This window comes from Pygocentrus nattereri, chromosome 3 (genome assembly GCF_015220715.1).
Source record: "Pygocentrus nattereri isolate fPygNat1 chromosome 3, fPygNat1.pri, whole genome shotgun sequence".
NCBI lineage: Eukaryota > Metazoa > Chordata > Actinopteri > Characiformes > Serrasalmidae > Pygocentrus > Pygocentrus nattereri.
In genome coordinates this window covers 14622753-14649378 of record NC_051213.1, presented here as the reverse complement: position 1 = coordinate 14649378, position 26626 = coordinate 14622753, and the positions used below count along the sequence as shown (strand labels likewise).

At 37.8% G+C, this 26626-nt stretch overlaps 1 protein-coding gene across 1 annotated transcript in view; it reads right to left on the bottom strand.

Moving 5' to 3' along the window:
- Positions 1–26626, bottom strand: part of vopp1 (VOPP1 WW domain binding protein) — a 43484-nt gene that overhangs the window by 15446 nt on the left and 1412 nt on the right. The window contains exon 2 of the mRNA XM_017704201.2: positions 15922–15980. Coding sequence (XP_017559690.1) covers positions 15922–15980 — 59 coding nt within the window. The remainder of the gene's footprint in view (positions 1–15921; positions 15981–26626) is intronic.

The following is a 26626-nucleotide window of genomic DNA, read 5'->3' as shown; positions in this document are numbered from 1 at the left end:
CCACTCGGGTTCAGATCAGAGAGGCCATTCCTCCCAATCACACCCCTCCAGGTCTTACTGTCGTTGCCCACGTGAGCGTTGAAGTCCCCCAGTAGGACAATCGAGTCTCCAGGAGGAGCACTTTCAAGCACCCCTCCCAAGGACTCTATGAAGGCTGGGTATTCTGAACTGCTGTTCGATGCATAAGCACAGACAACAGCAGGGGTGATAGTGGGAAAAATTCCTGAGCCTGAACTTTTTTTCTCTGCTCGGGAGGTGAGCAGGGTGGGGGTGCTATGTATGCGACACACTTAAGACATAACTTGTTGGCCCCTGGGTGCAGATATATGTGTATGTATAACCCTGATCTTCATTACTGTCAAAGAATTTTTGCTTTTGAATTAGTCCCTTCAATGATAGATTGTGTTGAATTTTGTTGAAATACGTGAACAACATTCAGACATGAGATAAACAAACCCAATATAAGCCTATATTTCAGAAGCTTGTGCAGATTACCAGAACTCTTGGGACTAGCAGGCCTGTTCAGGAATCCATACCTGTTTTTAACTAGTCACATACCTTATTGCTTCTATAGCATAGGAGACTACAGATACTACAGCCATACCAAGAACGGTCAGCAGGTGGCAATAACAATATCCATCCATCCATCCATCCATCCATCCATCCATCCATCCATCCATCCATCCATCCATCAATCCATCAATCCATCCCCGTCAGGGTGCTGGAGCCTATCCCAGCAGTCTTCAGGCAGAAGGCAGGATACACCCTGGACAGGTTGCCAGTCCATCGCAGGGCAGACAGACAGACAGTCACTCACACCTAGGGGCAATGTAACACATCCAATTGGCCTGACTGCAAGTCTTTGGACTGTGGGAGGAAACCCACGCAGACACAGGGAGAACATGCAAACTCCACACAGAGAGGACCCTGGCTGCCCGGCCGGGGAATCAAACCCAGGCCCTCCTTGCTGTGAGGTGACAGTGCTACCCACCATGCCACCGTGCCACCCTTAGGCAATAACAATACTCCAAAGTAAACTAGGAATTGATTAGTAGCCTAACCATTGACTAAATGACATGAACAAGGACACATTCATTTCTTTTAAAAATATAATAGCAAACTATGCACCATTTATTTTAAATATTTTGAAAAAGTTACAGTGCAACAAACTCATAAATAATACTACAGCCCTAAAATTACTATTCAGTTCCATTTTCCCTAGGCATAATATAGTTGTGTTCCATGGCTGAGTTTATACGTTTCGCGTTGACAGTGGAAAAAAATTTGCACGTGTATTTCCCAGGATTTCCTACTGAATCTTCTGTTTCCTACTGAATCAATTTGTTTGGTCAAAGCAAGTCCCGCCCCACCCTGTTTCTGACTGGCTTAATGGCTAGTAGGCCATTAAGGTGTTGGTTACAGTGAAACCTGCGCATGTCAGATCAAGAGAAGTGTCAGATCCTATGGTGAGATCACTAGGCCAGGGGTCGGCAACCCGTGGCTCCGGAGACGAAAATAATTAATTTAATTAACATATATTATTTTTGAGACTTAAAAAAATGTTCGGGCGGAATATCACAAACGTCCGGTATTTAGTTTCATTTCGCTGGAGTGACATGTCGGCGTCGTCACGGGAGGGGGGACTCATGTAGCTCCTTCGGGCTGGGCCCGGCCACGAGACGCTCCCTGGCGAGCCCTTCCCCCAGGCCTGGCACCAGGGTGGGGCCCCGGTAACCCTCATCCGGGCAGGGTACACAAGTCCTTCCTTTTTGGTTTCATAGGGGTGATTATGGATCACACTTTGTCTGGCCTGTCACCTAGGACCAGTTTGCCATGGGTTTGCCATAATTATTAATTATTATTTTTAAAAAATCAAATATAAATTTTTCAGGAGATTTTTCTGAAGATTAGATAAAATAATCCACTTGCACAAGAAAGGAAAATAAGTGAAAAACAACTGTGCAAGACCTGATCTTTCTGAATTGAATAGAACCAGTTCAATCGCTTATTACTATATGCAGTAATCTTTTTACAGTGCAGTCCAGAGTCCAGACCTCAGCATCACTGAATGTGTTTAGGATTATTTAAAACATGAGAAGCAAAAATGTAACCTACTTCTAATGCTGCACTTTGTAAAAATATCCCTGCAGATTTCTCTGAAAAACTGAAAGCAAGACTAGAATAGAATGGAAGCGGTAGTAAAGGAAATGGGTGGACTCACTAAATACTGGAAAAAAATAATACTATATTTAGTTGTTAAAGGTTCTGTGTAATTTTCTGTTAAATATATATTTTCTTGTCTTCTTTAGATGCTGAAAAATGAATTGTCTTGTACTTAATGACTTCTTGAATGGAAATGAAATGAATACTGGCCTTGACTTGTACACAGTACATTGTAATAAGTGTCATCAGATCGACATAAAAAAATACTTTATGTGGTAACAAGCAATTGAACTAGTTTTATTCAACTTAAAAACTACATTGATTGAAAATTTATTCAAAGTATTTAGGTTGAAGAAAACGTTAATTTACATGTTACCACATGAAGGATTTTTTTTTTTAGGTACATTTGAGGAGCCACTTTTTACAGTGTACTGTTTGTAATACTGCTAACAAATTTCCACAAGAGAGAGAAAGTAGATATAAAAAGACCCCAAAAAAAGATAAAGATAAATACATGAAAATGTACATGAGCAGGTTCTTTGAAGAACAGACTTCTGGCAGACTTATGGCAATATTGCACAGACAGTAAAGTAAGAGAGCACCTGCAGTACTACATGTGCAAGGTATACAAAATACAAAACTTTTAATTGAAGGAAATTAGAATATAACATATAAACATCTGTTAACAAACACAAACTGCCCAGACAGCTGATCAGATTAGCCATGGAGCTGCAGGCACAGTAGCCTGTTGTAATTCTTTTGGTATTCTAAAGTGGCTGCGACACACTGGCCTCGTCAAGGCCTCTCGGTATAAATGCTGGAGACAGGTCACCTGGTCTGTGACAGCCAGCCCAGTGAGCATCCAGCCGTGGCATAAGGGTCAAGCAGTGGCCATAGGTCAGATAGACAGACACCCTTCATGTCCACATTCAGCTTGCAGTGCAGAGACTTTCTATTCATGAATCAGCTATGCATGATCAACCTGACAGACTGCATAATGCTTTTAAATAATCCACTATGTTTTGGCTGCAAAGGCTTAGACTGCAAAACACTTCGGCTTTCTCGTTCTGATACATATTGGACTTAAGTGCTCCAGTGATGGTGATCTATCATAGCTCAAGTGTCCAATGATACATCTGTTATTGCCCATTATTTCCTGCAGTGATTATCAGAAACAGTACAAATAGTACAAATGTTATTTGGGACAACAAGAAATTTAAAAACAAAATTATCAATACATATAGGTATTTTTATTTACGCTAAATATGATGCAATATCACATTTTCTTTTTTCAACAATATCCAAAAGTCAATCCATACAGATACTGATCCAATATTTCTTCTAAAATAAGTATAAAGTTTTAATAAGAACTAAGGTTTTAATTTGTGATAAATGGGGACAAGAAAGCCTTAGTCATATCCATATCATTTCCATATCAGTGCATCCCTGCTTCAAATGAAATTTTCCTTGTTTGGCAGCTAGTACACTAGTGTGACTCTCACTCACAAGGCAACTCGCTGCTGTGTGTGTTATGAATTTTGCATGTTGTAAGATGTCGGATCTATGTGCAGCCTGCTATATGCATGCAAAAAAAAAAAAAAAAGACAAAAAAAGACAAAAACGAACAAAGAATTATAGGCAGATAGATAGATAGATAGATAGATAGATAGATAGATAGATAGATAGATAGACAGATAGATAGACTCACAGCATTTGTGCATTTGTCTTGCTGTACAATGTGCTCCTGTCGCATTCAATAGATTATAGTGCACATCTACTACTACTTGATTGTGACACAGCATGGCTGCTTAAAAGAAGTAAGAGTCAGTACAGCTGGTTAGAATGAAGCTTAGTACAGGGGCTCCATCTCACTTCAACTACACATGACAAAACAATCAAGCTTTAAAATGTGATCAGCCAGCTACAGTTGACTGATTACAGCCCTAAAGAACACACATCACTTTTCCTAAAATTCCTCCCCTCCCCTCCCCCTCCAGGCACTGAAACATTACTGCAGTCTCCTGCAGAGGCCTAAACATGCTGTGATAAAGGTGTGAAAATACATCAGTGTATCATGCTGATTCAGTTGCATCAATTTTGGAACATCAGAATCAATTCCATTATAATAATATTCAATAAAATATGCTCAATTTTATTGCCAAAACAAAACTGCAATTTTAGCAATTTAACTGTAAAAATTGAAAAGCCTGTTTTTGTCTATACCCTACTATTGTATCTTCCAGGGATTGCTGTGTTTTGTTTTAGAATTTTGAATCATGCCAAAATTAGCAAACTGAATCATGCTGAAATATCAGATGCACTGAACTGTTTCTAAATAATCATAAACTAAACAAAGAGATTAAGCTCAAACCACTTAAGCTCAAACTGTGCAGGACATGCTCAAATCTATGCTAAACATACATTTGTTTATATGGGGGATAGAGAGACTCCATGAAGGGATGAGGCCAGAAAAACAAGGATCCTTCATATTCTTTGCTATGTAGTGATTTCATTTTTAATTAATGAACATTTCATAATTCTGTATTCAGTATAGTGACAGCATTGAGCAGACAAGCACAAGCTCAAGGATGAAACGAGGATTAAGCAACAGCAAGTCAGTGCCACTTGGGTTAGCTCTTCAGCTCAACAAAACGAAAGGGAAGCAATATCAAAGGCCGTTCTGCAAAAGGGCTTTACACCTCAACAGCAGCTTGCTAAAGACTGTGACACAGTAATCAAAGTGGAACGCGAAGGGAGAAAATCACAGGAAAGAAAATTTAATTTCAATGCAGATATGAGCAACATAAGAAAAAACAATTTATTTTCCCACAGACAAGTGCAGAACACAGGTCTTTAAGTGTGAAAACTGTTCTCTTTCAAAAAAAGCTGCTATAGACAGACTGCAATGGTCACACTTTGTGAAGGTGACAACCATATCTTTTCAATCTTCAAACACCAAAGTCTCACAGCCTCTGCAGAACAGTTTCACATTTGAAAAAGAAAAAGAGAGGTCTCAGGGAAAAAATGAGTTCCATTAGTAATACTTGACAATATTAGCACACTTAATGGGCCATATAAGAGGGAAAGCTTGGGGGGTCATTATTGTTGCCATTAGGAGAGCAAACAGCATGCAAGTACTAGAGGGCCACTTTAGACAAGTGGAACTCCGTCATAGCAACAAAACCCAAAATAGGCAGTAAGTGGAATTGCCCCACTCCCTGAATAACCAGGCAACCTCAATGTAACACTTAGCTATATATGGCTGTTTTAAAATCCCCTTAACTGTACGTCCACATTATGACAAATCACTAACTGGGGGTAGTCGTGGGCTGGAGGTTGGGGAACCAGCCTTGCAAGACCTCGGAAGGTTGCTGGTTTGATCCCCTGAGCCGATATAACATGACTGAGGTGCCCTTGAGCAAGGCAACTTACCCCCAAGTGCTCCCGGGGCGCTGTGGATAGGGCTGCCCCCTGCTCCAGGCACATGTGCTCACTGCCCCCTAGTATGCATCCTCACTAACTAGTGTGTATGTGGTGTTTCACTGCACAGATGGGTTAGATTGCAGAGGTGAAATCTCCCCATTGTAGGACTAATATGGGTCCCTTAATCTTAATGCTGGCTCAAGTTTGTCTCTTGTGGGCATATTCAATGCCACTCCTGCTGCCACAGTTGGGTGTCACTGTTCAGCTTCTGATTATATAATACTATATACACAACACTGGCGAAAAAAATTTTTTAGGTAACTGAGAAATTGCAGTATGCACTTATTTGCTACACTAATATTAGAATGAAATCAAATAAAATAAAAAAAACAAGTAGTTCTCTGTATTTATGTTTATTGGCATGTTTAAAAAGATATAAGGATATGTGATTTTTTTTACAAGCAAATGTTTTTACAAGCACCTACTATCAAGAAAAGTACATTATTTAAAACCAGTTAAGTGCCTCCTAAAACCTTTGCACAGTACTATGTGTAAATCACAGCTCTGATTAAAATATGCACTGTGGTTAAAAGTTTCACTTCCAATTTTTCTGCAAGATATTACAGGGAATAGGAACAAAATTATCCTATTCCCAATGAGTTGAGGCTGGGGACCTAAGATACCAGTGTCTATGATTGGTGAGGAGATATAGTTGGATATAGTCATTTACGTTGTCACCTCTCCATGTCATAATTTGCATAAGTTGTAAGGTATATGTTGTATAATGTTGTATAATGTTAGCTGGTGCAGACTGCCCACATCTGGCTACTCCTGACATTTAAATCCATTATGCATATAACTGGATAATATTGTGTGCATCCTGGAAAGATTATGTCTCTGTAGTAAGCATTCAATGGGAGAAAAAAAAGTGACATTTAAATAAATGTAAATATTTACCATTTGTGCAGTACCCACAAAAGCTTTGGCTGAACTACAACAGGCACTTTGCCTTGATCAGACATTGGACTGATCATCACAGTTACACAATCAATACAGCGTGAAACCTGGGCAATGTTTTTAATCAATGCTTATTTCCAGTGGTGTGGAAAAACAGGGGACAGCATGTGAACAACAGAAATATCCCAAATAGATCCCAGCCCAGCAGAATAGCTGCAGAGACAGTCTTCTTAGTAAAGCTTAATTGCAATGAATTGCATTTGTATTATTTTTTCTAATTTGAGCCTGGAGAAAGATTTTACCATCGTAAAAGCAGTGTAATTTGCTATAATTATACAAGTAGATGAAATAAGTATCCGAATCTATTTATTACTTTCAATAATTTAATACAATTATTTTTAGGACATTTTGTTTTTATACTTTTATGACATTTAACTTTAGTTTTACCAGAAGAGATAGAACTTAACACTTAAATCCTTTGAATGAGAAGATATAGTCACAGATTCAGTCAAACCAGAGCAGCTGGTTTTCAAGGTGGGATTAAGAATGATTTAAAGGGCCAAACTACACAAATATTAAATAATCTTGTGGTGTTAATAATTTGTGTTGTTAACATAATAACTTTGAGACCATTTATTTACATATATCTGTCACTCCTCTTGGTACTCAGTCAGACTGTCACCTCATTACAGGCGCCAACTCTCAACATCGCTTAGTAAGTCATGTGACTCTGCCCACCAATCACAATCAGTATTTAAGCCTGTCTGGTTCACTGTTACTTTGCAAAGTATTGCTCCTGTTCTGTCAGTGCATGCCGGGCCATTTTCTTGTTTACTGCTTACCCTGTGTTTGACCTTGCTTTGTATCTTTTTTTCATCTTTCGGATTATCCCCACTTGGCTTTGTTTACGTTAGTTAGATCTGTTGGTTTTGACCCTTGGTTGTTTATGACTATGATTTTGCCTGCTCCCATGTATTGTGTTTTTCTCTGGATTTTGATCTGGTCTATTAATCATGCAGTTTGTATCAATCCTTTTTTCAAAAAAACTTCCCAGTGTATTTTATTGAGAGTCTAATTTGTTCCAACATTAGTTAGTCTGAACATTAGTTTGACCCAACATTACAGTATCTGCTGCATACGGAAATATATTTCAAAACATTTTTTTTTTACAAATATATCTACAAATATATATTTTTTATCTCCAGCATATTTAAGGTAACTAGTAACCAGTGATTAAAGCATTGATATGACTTGAATCTTATTATAAAGTAGAAGTTTATGTGCAACAACATGCATGTATCAAAACAATAAAGTAGCCAGACTTCTTTTTTCAGGCAGATTTACCAAAGCCACCAGGGCCTTAAATATAGAGTTCATTTTAACTTTCAACATAGACCACAGATCATACATTTACACAATCATATAATTAAATTATTTTAGGGGTATATATTTTTCCAGGACAATGATGGTGTGACATGCAAGTCAGACTATTCTGCTACTTGTATTTAACTCAGCTTAAGGTCAAGTGAAGACAACTTTGACTAAAGGCACTTTTCAGAGCAGCTGGTAGAAAGTCTTGCTCTGCAGCATCCTTTCTCTGAAAGAGATGACTGACTTTGAATAAGTGTCAAGATGTCAAGACAATGCGATCCTGTGGAGACTAACTGATGGAAGGATACCTTCGCTTGACTGTGGACCACCATCAAATGAAAACACCAGACCAGCTATAGGCTCGAAAAACTTTACACATGCTCATATAAAGTTATATAAATAATGTCTTGTAAGACTTGCATCTATAATCTTCTCATAAGGATATAAATCTAATGGTCTGATTCATTTTAGTCAGCTATAGAACAATTAACCAAATCCCCATTAAAAATCACAGGAACAACAGATGTTTTAGATACACCAGCCTGGCCCAAATGTTTTAATCCAAGTGTTTTTACTCTCCAGCCTCATATACAAATTATACTTATTTATTAATTATACTTATACTAATTTACATTTTATTATTTATTATGTGTTTACAGAACCCAGTGTTTATGAAATGCAAATAAATCAACATATGCTTCAGGGTGAAACACAAAACACCCACAAGTAAAATTTGCTGCAACACATGAAACCCATCAGCTGAAGGATAATTTACGTAAATTATTCACTTTTCCCAATAACAATGATTATATCTTAGGGACTAGCAAGGCCACTAAGACAATCCACTAAGAAAATGAAAGAACGATCACCAGAAATGCCTATTTAGCCTTTACTGCAGAGATCATCATCAGATTCTCTGTTGGTTGCTTGGTTTGCAACAGCTGTCACTTGTGTTAGTGTGAGGCATATGCTGCTCTCTCCAGCTTTTGCTCCCTGGAGTGGTGTGACAGTGAACGAGATGGATATTCTGTTATTTCAGCCCTCTAACTATCTCACTTAACTCGGAGTGAAATAAGATTATACCCTTGCTGTTAGCAACATGTTAAACACTGCTACGAAGGCTAATGAAAAAGCTGGAAGTACTCTGTACCTAATTCACCTACATCTTATAAAATGTTGAACCTTGTAAGGAGCCAAAAGTCTTAATGCCTTTTTGCATATGTGCCACTAAGGCAATTTTCTGGAGGATCTCTGCTTCCACTGAGGGGACTGAAGTGGATAATTACCCGTTGATAATAACCTTTCCAGAGAACGTCTCTAAATGAGGAGTCCAATTGCTACACTTTCGAAAATAATAGCTGTTTTTTGTTTAAAGAACAGCACAACATGCTTTGAAAATCTGATATTTACGGTAAGTCTTGGCTCAGTCAGGTATGAGGGATCTCTGCCTGAAGAACCACACTCCTACACTTGAGCTTGGGACTTCATCCAGAAAACACCCACTACTTGCTTCTTTCTGAACTGCACTGAAAAGATCAGCGAAAGAATCCATAATAGATATAAGCACTTATAACACTGAAGCTCTTTAGTATTTCATGTTTGGCTTGAAAAAAAAAGACTTTTCAAGGACATTTTCAGCAGAGTTTTAATGGAAAAAGAAAGGAATGAATAAATGTCTTTGGCAGTTTTGCTTCAAACCCATACTGTGTAGTTATTTTTAAAGGTCTATGGTCTCACAACACTTGACTTTCTTCCATCACTTTCTATGACAGTTCTATACCAGCCTCATATATCCATCGAAAGCGGAGAAAAACCTGCAATCTACTGTGTAGAGCGTAAATCTTGAAGGAAGGCTTGATTTATTTCTGCACAAAAACAAAAAAAAATTTATTGAAATAGATGTTTTCTGACCAAACACAGAGCACATCTCATAGACCTGAAGGTGAGAGCTCATAGTGAAGGAGGGGTAGGAGAAAGACTCCCACACTAGCGTATTCCTCTCTTCAATGCACGAACAGACTCAGTGGAGCAGATCAAGTGCCTAGAATGGCACTTCATTTCCTCAGCTTCTAATAACTCATGCAGGGACAGGCTTGCTTCACCTCAAGGACAGCCTGCCTGCTTTGGCAGCTCAGATAAGGCAAAGGTCAGTGTTCTCTCAGTGATGTCAGTAGTGCAGTTTTGCACAACACCACACAAGTGACTTAACTGAACAAGATAGTTTCCCTGAATAGTGTCTATATGCCTCAGAGGTAGAGAGGCGTATAACTTTCTTTGCATACCGTCTCGTAGTGATTGCTGATTTTATTTCTATACCAGTCAATCATCTACAGTATGTCACTTGCGAGGTGCTTCAGACAGTTAAAAAGCAAAACACTAAATAAACTGCATGTTTCTTTTCTGCAAATCTGATTTCTGTCTGATTAACATTTACAACACTGTGCAAGAGGTAAGATATTTTTCCCATACAGCACCAGTACTCAGGAAGCATGGGTTCATTATCTTTATTAATAATCACTTCTCATCTGCAATATATAATTTGATACAGATATTGTTATACCACACTTTAGAGAATCAGATATATTTAATTTCTAGTCACAGTGGCCAATAAGTTATTAATTTTTTAGAAGACATTTCTGAGGAAATCCGATATAAAATACAATAGTATAAAGAAGGAGAAAGTAAAAAATAAGCGGGAAAAAAAAGTTTTTCAAAATTGGAATTCAAATATTAAACAGTACTTAAAGCTCTCATCCTTGAGAGAGAGACAGAAAAAAAATCAAGCTCCTCTCTCAGATCTGAAAAAATCCACAGGTACAGTATTTCTGTCATTCCTTCCACTGTGAAAGGACAACTCAGCACTATGAGTCTGAGGGGATGTGTAGCTGTCAAGAAGCTGTTACTGAGAAAAGAAAATAGCCAAAAATGAAGAACATTTGCAAATTAAAGAAGCTGCTGGTGTTCTCAAAACAATGGGCTGGCCACCCCAGAGCTCATCAGTAAATGTGGTTGGGATTACTTGGATCATGAGCAGAAGAAAATGCAACCGACTTCTAAGACTGAAGTAGTGGGGAAAATATCCCTGCAGATTTCTTTGAAAAAATAATGCAAGTCTCCCAAAGAGAATGGAAGCTATAATGAAAACAGAGGTTGAACAGACTTAACTACTACACCCCCATTTCCAATGAAGTTGGGGCGTTGTGTAAAACATAAATAAAAACAGAATACGATGATTTGCAAATCCTTTTCAACCTATATTCAACTGAATACACTACAAGATATTTAATGTTCAAACGGATAAACTTTATTGTTTTTTGCAAATATTCAGTCATTTTGAATTTGATGCAACACGTTCCAAAGAAGTTGGGACAGCGGCATGTTTACCACTGTGTTACATCAACCTTTAATTAATCCTTTCAGCATTAATGGTGCCTTCACAGATGTGCAAGTTACCCATGCCATGGGCACTAACACAAAGTTTGTCCATTTGAATATTAAATATCTTGTCTTTATAGTGTATTCAATTGAATATAGGCTGAAAAGTATTCTGTTTTTATTTATGTTTTACACAACGTCCCAACTTCATTGGAATTGGGGTTGTAAAAAAGTATGATGTTTTGTTGCTGAGTCTTCTGATAGTTTCCCTGTGAAACACTTACAAATACAACATGCTGTAAATGCAGCGTTTGCTCTCACAATGTGGCAGCTGCACCTACATTTTCAATGCAGCCTGTGTCTGACCACAGCTGTTTATAGACAGCTTCAGATCTCTTAGTAGGAATTTTTGTGACACTAAAAATGAATAATTTGCAATGAAATAACCATTTTGACTGTAAATTAAATAAATAAACAGCACAGTACTATATGCATAAATAATCATATACTTATTCTTTGTCAACTAAACACTAAAATAACCTTGGCCTTGATTATGATATAGTGCAGTGCATATTTTAGTGGCATGACATCTACTGACCTAAAAATGAGTAAGGTCAAAACATTTATATTAATATATACTGCTGAATATCTTACATTGCTTACTGTTCCCCAGACCACCTTTGCTTCATGATGTGATTTGCCGGGAGGCTTCCACTGTGCAGCATACATCACTCCATTAATGCATACCAAAAACTGATGAGCTGAGCTTTTCAAAAGACACATTCAGGGGGTTGATAAATAGAGCTGTAAATTGGTGCTGTAACTCAAACCCTTTGGCAATGATTCTACACACGCACCTGTCCATGAGAGTCAAATCAGTAATCCCTTTCATCTCACCAATGCTGTGCTGTGTCTATATCAGAATCAAATACAGGCATGTAGAAATGCACAGTATGGTCCAGTGCCAGATATGGCTGGGGTCACCTCTAATCATCTCAGAGAGGTTTTGAGGAGAGTTTTTTGGTCTCATAATGCTAATGTTTAGTCTTTCAGACAAGGAGGGCTGGAAATGGACTGTGAGAGAGAGACATGGGCAGAGTGTTGAATCATCAAAAATAAAGAGCTTTGCTCAGTGCGCTTTTCTCGCTGCCTGCCAGATTAAAACTACTGCCATATGTTTCCTAGTCGTCCATGGAAACAGCCAGTAACCTAGCTACATATTGGTGGGTGCAAGACTGAATACTGTCAGTAAGTACACTTGTGTTGTAACTGAATACAACAGAAACAGAGGCAATACTTGTGATTCTTCTTGTAAAAACCATGACAAAAACTAGCTGTAGGCATGTGTGTATATATTATACATAAAATCCACTCAGTACTCAAGCACAAATGCTAGCTTTTGAAATCTAGAAAAAAAATGACTTGCTTTCTATTCAGATGCCCTTCTGATGGATGTTTGATGGGCACTCTGAGGAGGCTAAATCCAAACCCTAATAACATACAATGCATACAAAAAGCAGATACTCTAGGCTTAGCCTAACTGACAGGTTTCTCTGGTGTTTCTCTTATAATTAGCCTGATTCTTATAGCGTCTATATTCTACATTTTTCTTGTATTTTATTTTTCTCCTAAATTTCATAGCAATCACTTAAATATCGCATACATATCATAACTGGTTGTGATATTTATGTGATTGCAATGATATTTATGTGATTGCTAAAATAATGTATTAGTCATTTTGACATTACCATTTTCCAACTTATAAAAATATGTAAATGTAGTAGTGGATGGTATGTTGGTTCATCTAGTATACTATAAATTCTTCCTCAGTTATGGGTTTTGTCATAAATAAGGACAAACCCAGAGTAACCTAACAGTAACCTACTTAGAATTAAGTAGTTGTTACAGTAAATGACTGCAATGTCCCTTAACATATTTTAAACCATTAAATCATTCAAATCTAGCTGTGCATTAGCCAGCTGTGTTACATTAGTTACTTTGGATCAAGTAGTGTTGCAGTGGTGAAAAGTGGGTATTGCTTAATGGTTTTAATCATCTGCTCCTCATCTGCTTCATTCATCTACAGTCTCTGTAGCACAGGAGTCACGTCCGAGGCTAATGTAGCAGAAAAGGTCAATTTTTGTGCTCTTGGAGTCTTTTTGGCTGACTGACTGGTTGAGATGTAGTTGAATGTTTTCTGCATACACTGTGCAATTTTAGAAATTTTGCTCCTTAGTGACAACTCACACAGCACATTTGAATAGGCTTTGTCCATACACGGTGGTCTATGGTTTGTATGCTCACAATGTACTGAAATACGAAATACTGTACGAGTACAAGAAATGTTTAGTGAAGTGTCTGAGCCAGGGATGTTTCAGGCACATTTAAAATATAAAAATAAAAAAGCAACAGACTGTCGATCACCTCCTACTGGGTAGTCTGTTGCATCTGAGCTAGTCTATTTAATTTTTGAGAACATAAAGGAATGTTCAGTCTTTTGGGTTTTGCCTTAGTCTATCAATGACATCAAATTGACTGTTGCACTTCTTCTCATACCACACAAGAAGCCACCTGACTCGTTCAGCTGTATCAGACGAGGCCACAGTCAGGGCCTTGAGCACTAGACAAGCCGCAGACCAGCTGGTACTGAAGCATGAATAACTAATATTTCCTGAATTCCATCAGTGTCTGATGGTTGGAAGTGCGAGTGTGTGAGATATGAGACATACAACTTGAGAAACTTGAAGCTGAAGTTAGCTGAGCTGCTTATTTAAAATTCCTGTTCTGCTTCTGCCTTAAATGGTGCAGCAGTTACATGCGACACCTGTACAGATGCCAGAATGTAACTGCTCCATTTAAGGAAGAATAAAAAACAACACCAAAAAAAAAACTTTAGCTTTGTAGAAATTAAGATGTATAGCAACATGCCGCACCTTTCTCACACTGACAGTATTAACATATTTTTATCTATTTATTGTTCAGTTTTGGTTTTACTATTTTTCTGAACAAAAAGATTGTTTTTTGATTGTTTCAAATGGTTCTTATTAAAAGTAAAGTGACATCCCAGAATAATAAGCCACGGTTAACCTACAAAATAGGGCTAAAAATATATATAGCAAGACATGTCCTGAAACAGTCAGAAATTTTAATTATACTGTTATATAAATTTTTGGCCATACTGCCCCGTACTAGGTAAATTAGTAGCTAACTGCTATATATAGATATATATGTACCAGGGAGCAAATGTTACATTTTACAACTTTAACAATGTTTACATCCTACATAAAACTGTTATGGAAAACCTTGCTGGTTTGATATTTTTGTATAATATGGGCTCTTTAAGTTTTGAAGAAGCTGCTCCCAAATCTGTCTAAAACATATGCAGCAGATAGGTAACATATGCCTGGGACAAGCTTCATTCAGCTAAGACTACGTTAATGTTGTCAAAGTCCCAATCCCATCTCTACCAGCCCAACACAAGAAGAGTTTTACAATTAATTTAAATCAGATGTGTAACACTTAAAAACGGTTGACTCAAGCCATTTACATGAGTAGGTGTTAATAAGCATCTGGTCCTATGGCAAAAGGCCAACCATTCTGTCTACTACAATAAAGCAACATTCAATGATTTTTTAATCATGTTTATATCAAATCTGTATTATCAAATCTACTTATACAAAAAAACTACTTCTTTGTTTTGAGTGATAAAGGATTTTTCTGAAGATCAGTGAGACACACACACACACACACACACACACACACACACACACACATCTTCTAAGCTGATCCTCCTTCTGGGTCGCAGGGGTGCTGGAGCCTATCTCAGCTGTCATTGGGCGAAAGGCAGGATAATTTGCTTTGTGCCACTGAAATGAGTAGGCTCTATCAGCAATCACTATTCTTCTTTTTTTATTATGTTTTGACAGAATTTCTGAGAACAGGTCTGAAAGCTCATATTTGCAGATGATTTTCATTTCATTTGTGATGCCTGCCTCCCACAAAACCAAACCAAACTAGTCACACTTTCCCAAACAATTTGTGAATAATGATTTTCACCTGAGTTGCCCCCTTCATTTAATATGTAGCTTGCACTACTGAAGATATTATGTGTAAATATGTTTGGTGATGAATAGGAGTAACTATTTTCCATAGAACATTTGGTTTAACTCAGCTAATTGGACTGTCCATAACGGCTTCTTTGTTGAGAGGGTAGACTATTTCACACATAAGGCCAGTCTAATCTTCCTTTGTGGTGTGTAGGCAGACAGCGCAGCAGAGCCAGGTCTGCCTCCTGTAGCCACAGAGATCTAGTGTTATCTCATTATCTGGGAGATCTCTTTTCATTCACAGATATGCTCCAGTGTTAATGAACAAACTCTGACACCTGAGGAACCAGCCAGTGAGAGATGGCAGCCTTAAACTAAGGGGATGCGGACTGGCTCTGAATTAATACTAGTGTCACATTTCCTGCCAATTCCAGATTATATTAAAGCTAAAGGGCTGGTTAAAAGTCTCTGGAGGGGCTAGTTAAGCTAATGTACATTTGAAAGCTGCAATGGCAAAGAATAAGTGCAATGTCTTTATATGATCCAAGAAAGGTCCAAAAGGTGCAAAAAAACATGAGGTACTCACATGAAGTAAGTGGGGTATCCTTCCTGAAAATACCAGCAGTACTTCTTAGCCTCTATACACTGTAAATGGAAAAAAAAACAGGTTTCAATTTAGAGAGAAGTTTCATCTGTGCACTTTTAATGAGCTAAAATTGAAGAAAGCACAATGCTTTTTAAGAGTGGGTTGTGAAAATAGTAGCTGTTTATTTCCAAAATTGTGCTACTGCCTCAGATCCAGCAATTAATTACTTTTTAACTGTCCTGTTTTAGGCACTATGCTAATTATGATTAAAATAGAAATTTGTCCACTGCATACACTACCAAATAAAATTCAAGCCATTAAACTGTATGACACATTCAAGCTACAAACACCCACACAAAGAAAGTCAGTTCTAGTCTACGTTATGTATAAAGACGATTTTGCCCCTCATGCAGCAGACTCTGACAGCAAAGGAATTGGGGATGAGCAGTAATGTCCATGTCTGTGGAGTCCAACCATCTGTCAGAGCTCATCACTCTGGGAAGCACTCGTGAGAATCTAGTCTGGCCTCAGAGCTCAGGGTGCTGGGAAGAAACCCTTAATGGGCCACAAGCAAACACTTTGCAGACAATATGACAGCAAGACCAACTCCCACAAAGAGCGATCAGATTTGCTCACTGCAATCACAGAAATGGTGGGTTGGAAGTGTAGGCTAGAGTTTGGACTAATTTTCTTTCTCAACCTTGTTATTTTGGAAACACAGACGTAGACAGACGTAGAGAAAAAAAACAAGGAAACCAATGGTGAAGTAAACACAGAAGAAGCAAAGGCAAAGTGGTTGACTGCCAGATTGAAAGAGAGAGCCATTCAATTCTCAACCTATGTTACTAACAGATATGTAAAAATATATAAACTGTGCTTTTAATTTCATATAAAACTTCATATAAAGCTGTTTGTGATATTTAACAATTGACAGTGCTTTGAACAACTTTTTGACCAGTAAACTACCATCACATAACCCTGTTTCTAGCCTAATGTGCTGGTAACAGAGGGTTCCGTAAGTTCCGGCAGATCAGAACCCTTTTATTCAAATATCCATGTTGAAAATAACCACATTTTATTTTTTCCTTTGCTTAATTATAATAAGCTTCAACTAACATGCTATTGTTGTGTTTCCTCTCATGTATACTTTACAGTTAGACACTCTCAAATTAACTGAAAGAAATAAGGTTGCCATTATTATTACCATTTGCTTAAGTATATATCTACTGATGCTGCCTGGAACATCACTGATTGTGTCCAAAAGCATCAGCAGATCTACTCACAGAGATACTACAACTAATAATAATAGCAACACTTCTTTTATGAGTAATTCTGAGATCGTCTATAACTCTAAAGTGGATGTGGGTGCAAACACAGTGATAGTGTAAAGGCTTAATCTTTTGATCTTTGTGAAATAAAAGAACAGTGCAGTTCAGAAAAGGCTGTGGTTGTAGTAGACTGTCATCATTATTGTGACAACCAAAGTTAAAGTAATCTAGTAATAAAGTACAGAGTTGCAAATGTCATACCAAATGAACCATCAAAAGCTGTGGTGTCTATAACCACTTAGATCTGATTTTACAAGACATAAGTGTTTTTCCTGAGACCTTAAGCTGTTTTGTCTGATGTGTGAAATCTGATGCTATGGTCTGACAGTGCCATATTATGTACTCCGTACTACAGACTGCCTTTTGTACTAGGGATGTGTATACATTCATTCTGACATTTGAATAACTGAAAGCTCATGAACAGAAATCAAGTTAACTACAGGGAAGAAAAAAATAATGGCAAAACAAAACAAACCAACAAAAAAACAACCTATCTATTGTTACAAGCCAAAGAACACATTTTTTGGTACTATATAGGACCCTTTCTGCTAAGAGTGTATGTAAATAAAACGTGATGTTAACACAGGGTATCACATTAGCTTTCATGTTTTAAAGTTATGTTCTTGTGTGGGAATGTTAATGTCTTCCTAGGCTTTGCATGAAATTGATAAATAAATCAAAAGTAAATTCATTTTTACCATAATAGGAGGCTTAGTTTACTGTCACCGGGCACATGCTATCCTCATATGCCCAAGGTTTATAAGAACAGAAAAAGAGAAAAGGTAGTGTAAAGAAATTGAGAGAAATAATAATAAAAAAAGCCCTTGAAGCCAATATAGCAAAGTGTTCCAAAATAGCATGCGTGTTGTTGTTCTCAAAATGCCTGACCTGAAGCTATTTGAAAAGACTGAAAAGCAGAGGAGATAAAGAGCTAGAAAACATTAAAGAACATGCTGTTTTGTGTACAAGTGTTTAGATGGCACATTTGCCATCTATTTGTTTCTACTGTTATGCCCTGTACTCATGTTAGTAGTGAGGAAGAGAGGGTAAGAAGTAATCCTTTGCACCTGCAAAATGAAGTGCATTATTAATCAGAGATGCAGGTCTATTGCTTTTTTGGCCTGGTTTTGCTGTTGTGTGAAGTCTGCTTTAAGAGACGTTTTTAGTTCATTTACAAGTCCCAGCTTAAATAGTAACAAGAGCTGATGATAAAAAAATAAAGTGGACAGATGAAACATTTTGAGTATATTCACATCACAGTCTTTAAATTCCAGCACCCACTGCTTTATCCTATGTACCATAGAATAACAGATGCTACTTTCAGAATCACCTGGTTTTAGGATTCACTGATGCTGAAAAAAAAATTGCTTTATCTGTGCAAAGCCATGTTAATCTGCTATTTCATGAGATACATTAACAGAAAGCAAACGTTTCAAATGCAGAAGTAGAAACCAACAGGGGAAAAACATGTTTGTGTGGATAACTAAGTCAATCCCTTAAGATCCTGGCCAGGTCACTGACACGTCTGGCTAGGAGAGGATAAAAATTGTTGATGACACTCCTAAACACACCCATCATTCTGTACTGCTCACCATAAATATGACCTGGGCAAGGGGGCCAGCCAGGTGCTTTAGTGGATAAAGCCTTAACTACTGAAGCTTTGAAGACCCAGGGAACCTAAATCTGTTTCCTTTCTAATTAGGTTAACTTTGTTCTTGCACACAAATAGTAAACATGTACTATGTAAAACCTTTAAATAATGTTCTGATGAATAAATGACAGATATATTTTACTTACTTCTCTCAATGTAAACTGAACTATCGTAGCCTTGGGTAATCTGTCACGTTCAGATTGGGTTTTATCACATTTATATCTTATGTTTTTATTCAAGCTTTGCTGGTTGTTTAATATAACATTCCAATTTAGTATCATACAAACATTTTTAATATTTAAAAGCAGTTAATGTTAATGTAACTGTATTGAATAGCTCTGGCATACATTGGCACAGTCTGACCATATAGTAGGAGAAGGCAAAGGCTGAGTGACAGTCTAATCAGGAGTTGCCGTCTAACTTCCATTTCTCAGTGGTAGATAAACTGAGTTGCTGAACATTAGCAATTTATGGTTGCGGTGGTAGCAAGTGGTCTTAGAAGGAGACATCGACTTTGCAGTAATTTTTGTGTCCATTGTGTATGAGTGTGCTTTATGCTGTCAGATAAACATGAGAGAGTGATGTGTTAATAACATTCAGGTGTACATATATAAATTTATTTATATTGATTTATTACGCTCATAGCATTTTTGCTTCCATATTTGTGTTTCATGGGGCAAACATGTTGAGCATGGTAGCATTTTTGCTCATTGTCCTTGGTTATTTCTAACTGAGGAGTTTGAGAAGACAGATGAATCTATTGAAATATGGCACTTCTAAGTTGTGGGAGAGTTTTCTGTCAAAATCAACCAGTAGTTTAAACAGAAACTCATTAAAGTCAGATACTGAAAGGTGCACTGCAGTTCTTTCAGAGTGTTGCTGCACATACAAGTGTTTGCTCTGCAGTAAAGTCGGGTGAAATGTGAATTAAGTGATTAAATAAGAAGGTGAATTGATGTCTTTTTCTGTTTTTTAAAGTCCCACTTTCTACTGAGTTAACTGATGTGGAGAGCAAAGGGGCAAAGGACTACTGCAAGCAAACTAACTGTAATCTCTAGATTTCAAAAAAAGCAATCTGCATTATGCTTAGCAATTTTCTAAGCACTCTGCAAAGATGGTATCATTTTCTATCCCTGAAACTTTCAAGGTTTGCTTAGGTCCTTGAGTTGAAAGTCAGTGTGTTTAGATTACTCTGCATGCCTAGGATAATACCCCCGCCCGCTGCAGTTATACAGCACAACAAAAAGCTTACAGTAGAAAAGCAGCTCTTATTGCCATTAAGGACTAGGAGGGAATCATGCCTTCTGCTTCATTGCTAGAAATAATTTATGGATGAAGCTGATGTATAAACTTGCAACTGAGGGCTGAATCATTAGTTTCAGTGAGTTTGTGCTCACTTGTTACAATCAAACAATGGCTTATCTGTATGGCTGTAGCTCAACAATAGAGAATCAATTTCAGCTTTAGTTTTTTGGAAACGTCCAATGCTGCATCTCATAAGTAATAACTGATGATGAAAAAATTATTAATTGATCTGCATGATTACCCCCAAGAAATGTGTTTCAAGGTTTTAAACCAATGCCTACCCCAATACACGTAGACAATTTAGTTGTATTGTGGATATCAGTACATGTGTTTGTCTACAGCACTTCTACTGTGGTGACTAGTAACACTGGAAAAGATTACTGTGGTACCTCCAACAAGTTTTTTCCCACAAGTTTTATCTATTAGTAACACAATAGTGTCAGATTTAACAAAATTCAACCAGAGTACAGGCGTTCATCACTGGGGTAAACAGGCTGAAAGAAATGGGACCCCACACAATGGTTTTTTGTCACCATGTTAGGCTCAGAGAGAATGATCAGCAACAGGCAACGACAGCAGAAAGGTTCTGGCAGAGGATGACCAGACACGGCCAGCAAAACTGAGCCAACCCCAGCTGCTTGGTTGCCATGTATCTGGAAAAGCAACAACACTAGACCAACGTCACAACCAGAAAGTGGAAGGATGCCAAGCAAACTAATAGGCTAGCTCTGAAAGGCATTACACATGCAAGGAATTGCAAATGCTCTAATTGTATCCTAGTCTTTGATGCTTCATGCACTTTGTCTGCTACTTTGCATCTGCAGAGGCTGTACTGACAGAGCTCATATGGAAACTCATTTCAGGGGAGGCTGACCAAGGCAGAATGTTTGTTATTGGTTTAAACAACCTCCTTTTAGTACGGCAACCTTCCCACAAGCTCATCAAAAAGAGCAGTCCCAGTGTGTGATACAGTGGCTGTCTCATGCAGGCATCTAGGATGTTCTTCATTTGAAATCAGTGATGAATGCCATTAATTACTGTTTCATGATGAAATTTATGCAGTTATGATGTATATTTGATAGTGACAGGCCTAATTTTAACAAGTAATTAAGCAATCCGCTGATTATTTTGACAATTTACTAATTAATCATTTTTAAAACAATAAAAGGGTCTTCCATGTGGTGCAACCCTCTAAGCATTGACTATCACTGGGAGAGAAGTTGAACCCCTGGCTATGCAAGAGCTATCCCTGGCTGGGAGTCCAAAACAGAATAATTGGCCTTGTTCTGTGCATAGCCCTCCCTCTCCCACCCATCACTCAGTGCAGTGCTTGCCAATGCGGGTGTCCAGTGATGCTGCATTAATGCTGGTTTGAAAAGATGTGGTGGCACTCCACATGTTTTTTAAAAAGTATGTGCTAGCCTTCATCTACGTAGCTTGGTTGCAAACCAAAAAAAAAAGGAAAAAACAATAAAAATGGACTCGGCTGTCAACTGAACAGTAACAGACCATGCACAGTCTTTCAAGGGTGTCAAAATTGGAAAAAGAACTAGAAAAAGAAGTCTTCATAAAAAATGCACATGAAATAGCAATACATACACAGAAATTGGTGTGTCCATCCTACTTTGTGTTTTAATATAGATATAGATATAGATTTTAATATAGACATCACTGCAAACTGCATAAAATCTACTCACTGAAAAAAATTAATTGATGATGTTTTTAATCAATGAATTATGATGGATAGATGCACAGACATTTTGGAGCGCAGGGGCTCCCCAGGCAGACAAAAATACTAGCCTTACTCCTAAAACAGGGATTTGAACTCCAATCTCAAGCGTACAAGACTGTAAGGTTACAACACTGGCAAGTTATAACTCTACTTCAGAGCTCCATAAAGCCTTGCATACTTTCATGTTCTTTACAATAACAAAAAAGTGGTTTAGTGAGTTATTAGTGCCTTTACTGCCAACATTATGTTCGGTTGTTGTTCAAAATAACCACATTATGGAATGTAACACTTTCTAAAAGAAACTATCAATGTTTTATTGGCAGGATTTCCAGCGCTGTGGTGGTCAGGGCAGAGTTACCGAGGTAAACTCTCTCTAGGCAGTCTGTACTGCATCCAAGTACATCGATCTCATGGAAACCAAACCGACCCAGCAGCGCTTCACTGAAATAAATCTTGAAAAATGGCCATATAAAGCACAATTATCATACACATGGACTAAGAGGGCACTTGCCCAGTCTGAAGGCAAAAGGGCACGGCCCCTCTTGGGGTCTATCTGTGCATGTGTCTAGTGACAGCACAAGGTAAAATTACTAAGCATCTATCAAGACTACTTGGAACAAACCATCAGCGCAAGGTAAAGTATATTCTGTGCAAAGTCTCATGGTGTATGGTTGTTATTTTAAAGCTAACATACCCACGACTCATCAGATACAGGAACCACCAAGCAGTATTTTAATAGGTAAAGAATAATGGCACACTGATAAAGCATGCCCAGTCATGGCTCAAACCTTTGATGTGTAGTAAGCAAAGCTGAACTAGGATAGTCATCTGGCAGCCGAAAAATATGGAGCTATAAATCCAGAATTCCCTGGGTCTTCATAAACCTCTTCGAATGCTCTTTCTTCTCTCTGGTTGTGCAAGCTGATGACGGTAACCTAAAGGACGTTATGCTTTACCTAGCCTTAGTGAACATGCTCCCTTACAAGCACTCCATTGAGATCTCTGCAGATGAGTAGATATGATTAAGAGAATTTATATGTTGCACCTTTAATTTTTTTGTTTTCAACACCCCCATCACTGTGCAACAAGGAAATCGATCACTCTCCAGCAGTTCCAGTGTTGATTCCATTAGTGAACACAAACAGACCAAAGAGGACAATTTCCTCGTGCCCAGCAGCAGCAGATGACTGAAAGAGTTGTGGCTAATCCCTCAAAAGAATTTCTCCACAGATTAGTGCTCTCTGTCCACAGCATCACTGTGCTATGCTCAAAGCCATGACCACTTTAGCTCAAAGACAAACGGTCGAGGACAGAACATAAATCCTATTTAGCAAACCACAAAGACTAGCTGGACCAGTCAAAGTGTCACACTTAACATGAAGGTTAGTCATATTTCACAGCACAATGAAATTCAGTAAGTAGGTTTTGCCCAAAGGACAAAAGCTAATATGGGTTTATATGGTGGGGATTTTGTGTGTTTTGACAGTCCTTTCTTTCTGCAAGTTAAACTGGACATATTACTATGGATAAAAGAAATGATTTCTATTGCAGATGGCCCAAAATTTAATTATCAAATCAATCAGAGGTGCAGGTTTTAATTTGAGAATGTCAATTATTCATCAAAGAGAGAAAGTAAAATGCATTGTGGAATACATCTTGCATACGAATATGATTATTGCACAACTGGGACAGAGGGATGCATCCAAAAAAGGTACAGACTATCATTTAATGGTTTACTGAACCAAAGAATGGCTGTGTGACACCAGTATAACCTTTACCACCTTCAAATTTGAAAAACGTGTGTAGCTGTTAACAAAACATTAAAGGTGTGACAATTTCAAAACACTATCATCAAATTGCAAACAAATGAGTGTACAAAAACGCTTACAGTCTGTCATTTGCTGTAAAGCCACCAAACCGAGTTATAGTGAATGCTTATGGCCACTGCATACCAAAAAGCTAAAAAAAAAGCATAAAAATAAAAAATGGTGATAAAGAAATGGCAGATGACAGCTGAAAGCCTGGGGAATGTGTTGGCCCCAAATTCCCATATTGGCCCATTCCTAATAAAATAATGACCTCTATATAATGAAAATTATCGTTGCACTCCCACAAACCATATTCACAAACACTACCCTGAGAGGGCCATTTACTGGCCAACTGAACTTTAATATTAGTTTAGTGGGCGGCGGTCATAATTGGTCTCCTGAACCTGTTATTATAATTATGATCAACAGAACATGCTAATCCAAACATAAATCCTGAAGAGCATGCCATTCTGTGGCACCCTGTCCTTTGTTTAAAATGAGGCCTTGTTAAATGCTGGCTGCTGTTCAAAGAGGTCTGCAGAAGCAGTGAGGTAATCTGGGAAGGCAGAAATGGAGTTAACTGAGCATTAACCTGAGGCATTAGGCTAATGCCTATGTCTTTGGTAAATATAGATTCACAGATCAGGCCGAGCAAATCCCCATATCAATGCTACAAGACATGCCCAATAAGAAATCAACCTCAGAGCTGCTTTATGTTAGCTCCTGTCTGATCTCACAATCAATGGCAAATGTATTTTCTCAATCCAGCAGAAAGAAAATTCTGAGTCTATATGGTGAGGAAACTTCCACCTGCATTTTACAATAACAAACCTGGGTTAATTTAATATTAATATTTCAGAGGATGCCTGTGCATGTGACTGTTACAATAAGAACAGGCACTGAAACAGTGCTTTCCAAGTTGGGAAGCAAATCAACAGATAAAAATTATCTCTGTATTATTTTAAAGCCTAATGTTTTCATTTCACTCAAAATAGATAAGAATTCTCTTATGTATTTTCTCTGAACAATTTTTAGAATTAGGCTATTCATCCAGGAGATGATTCTGAGCTCCTACTTTCTAATCCTACATTTATTGATATAGATTGAGTAGGACATCATCAATTCACATGTAATTCCCACCTCCAAAAACCAGTGTGAAATGGGTTTTACATTTACCTGGATAGCTATAAAAACTAAGCAAATGCTGCTTTTGTGCCTGCCTCCACCAGCCTGGGAGGTTCTCTGATGGGAATTTTGGGAAAGTAAATCAAAGCTGGGCCTAAGCAGGATTCTGCAGGTGAAGAGGTCTACTTATTGAGCATCATTCTTTACTCAAGACAAATTTGTGTATATTCGTTTCTTTGTCCTACTCATTGTGCTTGCAGATTATGCCGTTCTGCTGGTTGCTCCAGGGCACGTGAGAAGGTTATGAAAAAATCATGAAATCACAAGTGAGTCCAAGCAAATGGAATACAGATATTCAGTACACATGGCTATAATGGCTTTTAAGAGTGGCAGGCCAGTAGGCAAATAGGGGCCGTGATGCCACCAGCTTTAGTCAGCGGATCGGATGATAAATAAAGCACATATCTTCAAGAGCACATCCGTTCACCAGGAGCCGGAATAATAGAGAATTCTATGGGCCAGGTATGTGTTTCTAAGGGTGTCATAAGAGTCACATCCAAAGCAAAACAGTCATAGCCATGATCCTTTATAGGAAATTAAACTGAATTTCATTTAGCCACCATACAACTGATCATAAAGAAAATCTCTCCTACTAGGGATGTAATTATACAGCCCATCATACGGTATCGAACTGTATCATTGTACTGTAACTAGCATATGGTCACTGTTCAAAGAAAACCATGTATCTCCATTTTTGCTCCAGAATGAATGGACCAATAGAAATACTCCAAAATCACTTGGAATAAAATCTCTTTACATTGATTTACACTGAAAGGTCGTTTTTGATGACAAAATGATGAAAAAGGTGTTTTTGTCTTTTCCTGTTTGTAGAAACCAGCAATGATATTAACTAGTGGTTAGCGTTAGCTAGGGGCTAATAAACTAGCTTGAGGCCAGAGTATTACATAAGGACTAATCATGTACCGAAATGTAAACCCTTGACCAAAACCATAATTCAGGGCAAACTGGGCTGAAAACTGATATATAAAAACAATTTATGTATAATAAACTTTCTAATACTGATTAGTGCGTAGACTACAGAATGTGCCATGAAATGTCGTCAACAGAGAATGGTTGGTCGTCCAAGGCAATAAGATTCCATTATTTTCACTTGGATATTGCACTTTGGCACTGTTGTTTGCACTATTTAATATCTGTTTTCAATCAAAGTTTTTCTTTTCTAGCCAAAAACTAAAAGAACTATTTTCGATCATTTTTGGGAGGCCAGAGGTCTGGTGCATCCCTATTATAAACCACAGGTTTTGTTTAAAATATTGCATTTTTACAACATTGAATGCTCTATTAAGCAGAAAATAAAAACAGTAACACTTGGCATTAAGGCACCTTTTACGCTGTACTGCAAAATGGACTGAATTGAAACACTACTACATCATATCGAATCATACTGAATTCTGATTCTGTGGATCTTACACCCCTATCTCCTAAATGTTTTTCCTGCAACACAAGACAAACAGTTTACAACATATTAGTCATCATATGAGATGAGAAGGTAATAATACCCTACATAACACACTCCTCACTGTACAACAGTTATAAAATAGCAGCCTATGCACCAAGCTCAGCAGGTGTTCCTCTTCTAGAGTCTATTTTTCAATTTTACCGTCTCTTTTTAAACTATGTAATGTCACACTGAAGACTGTGTAACTACTTCACTAATGTAATGTCCAGCTTTACT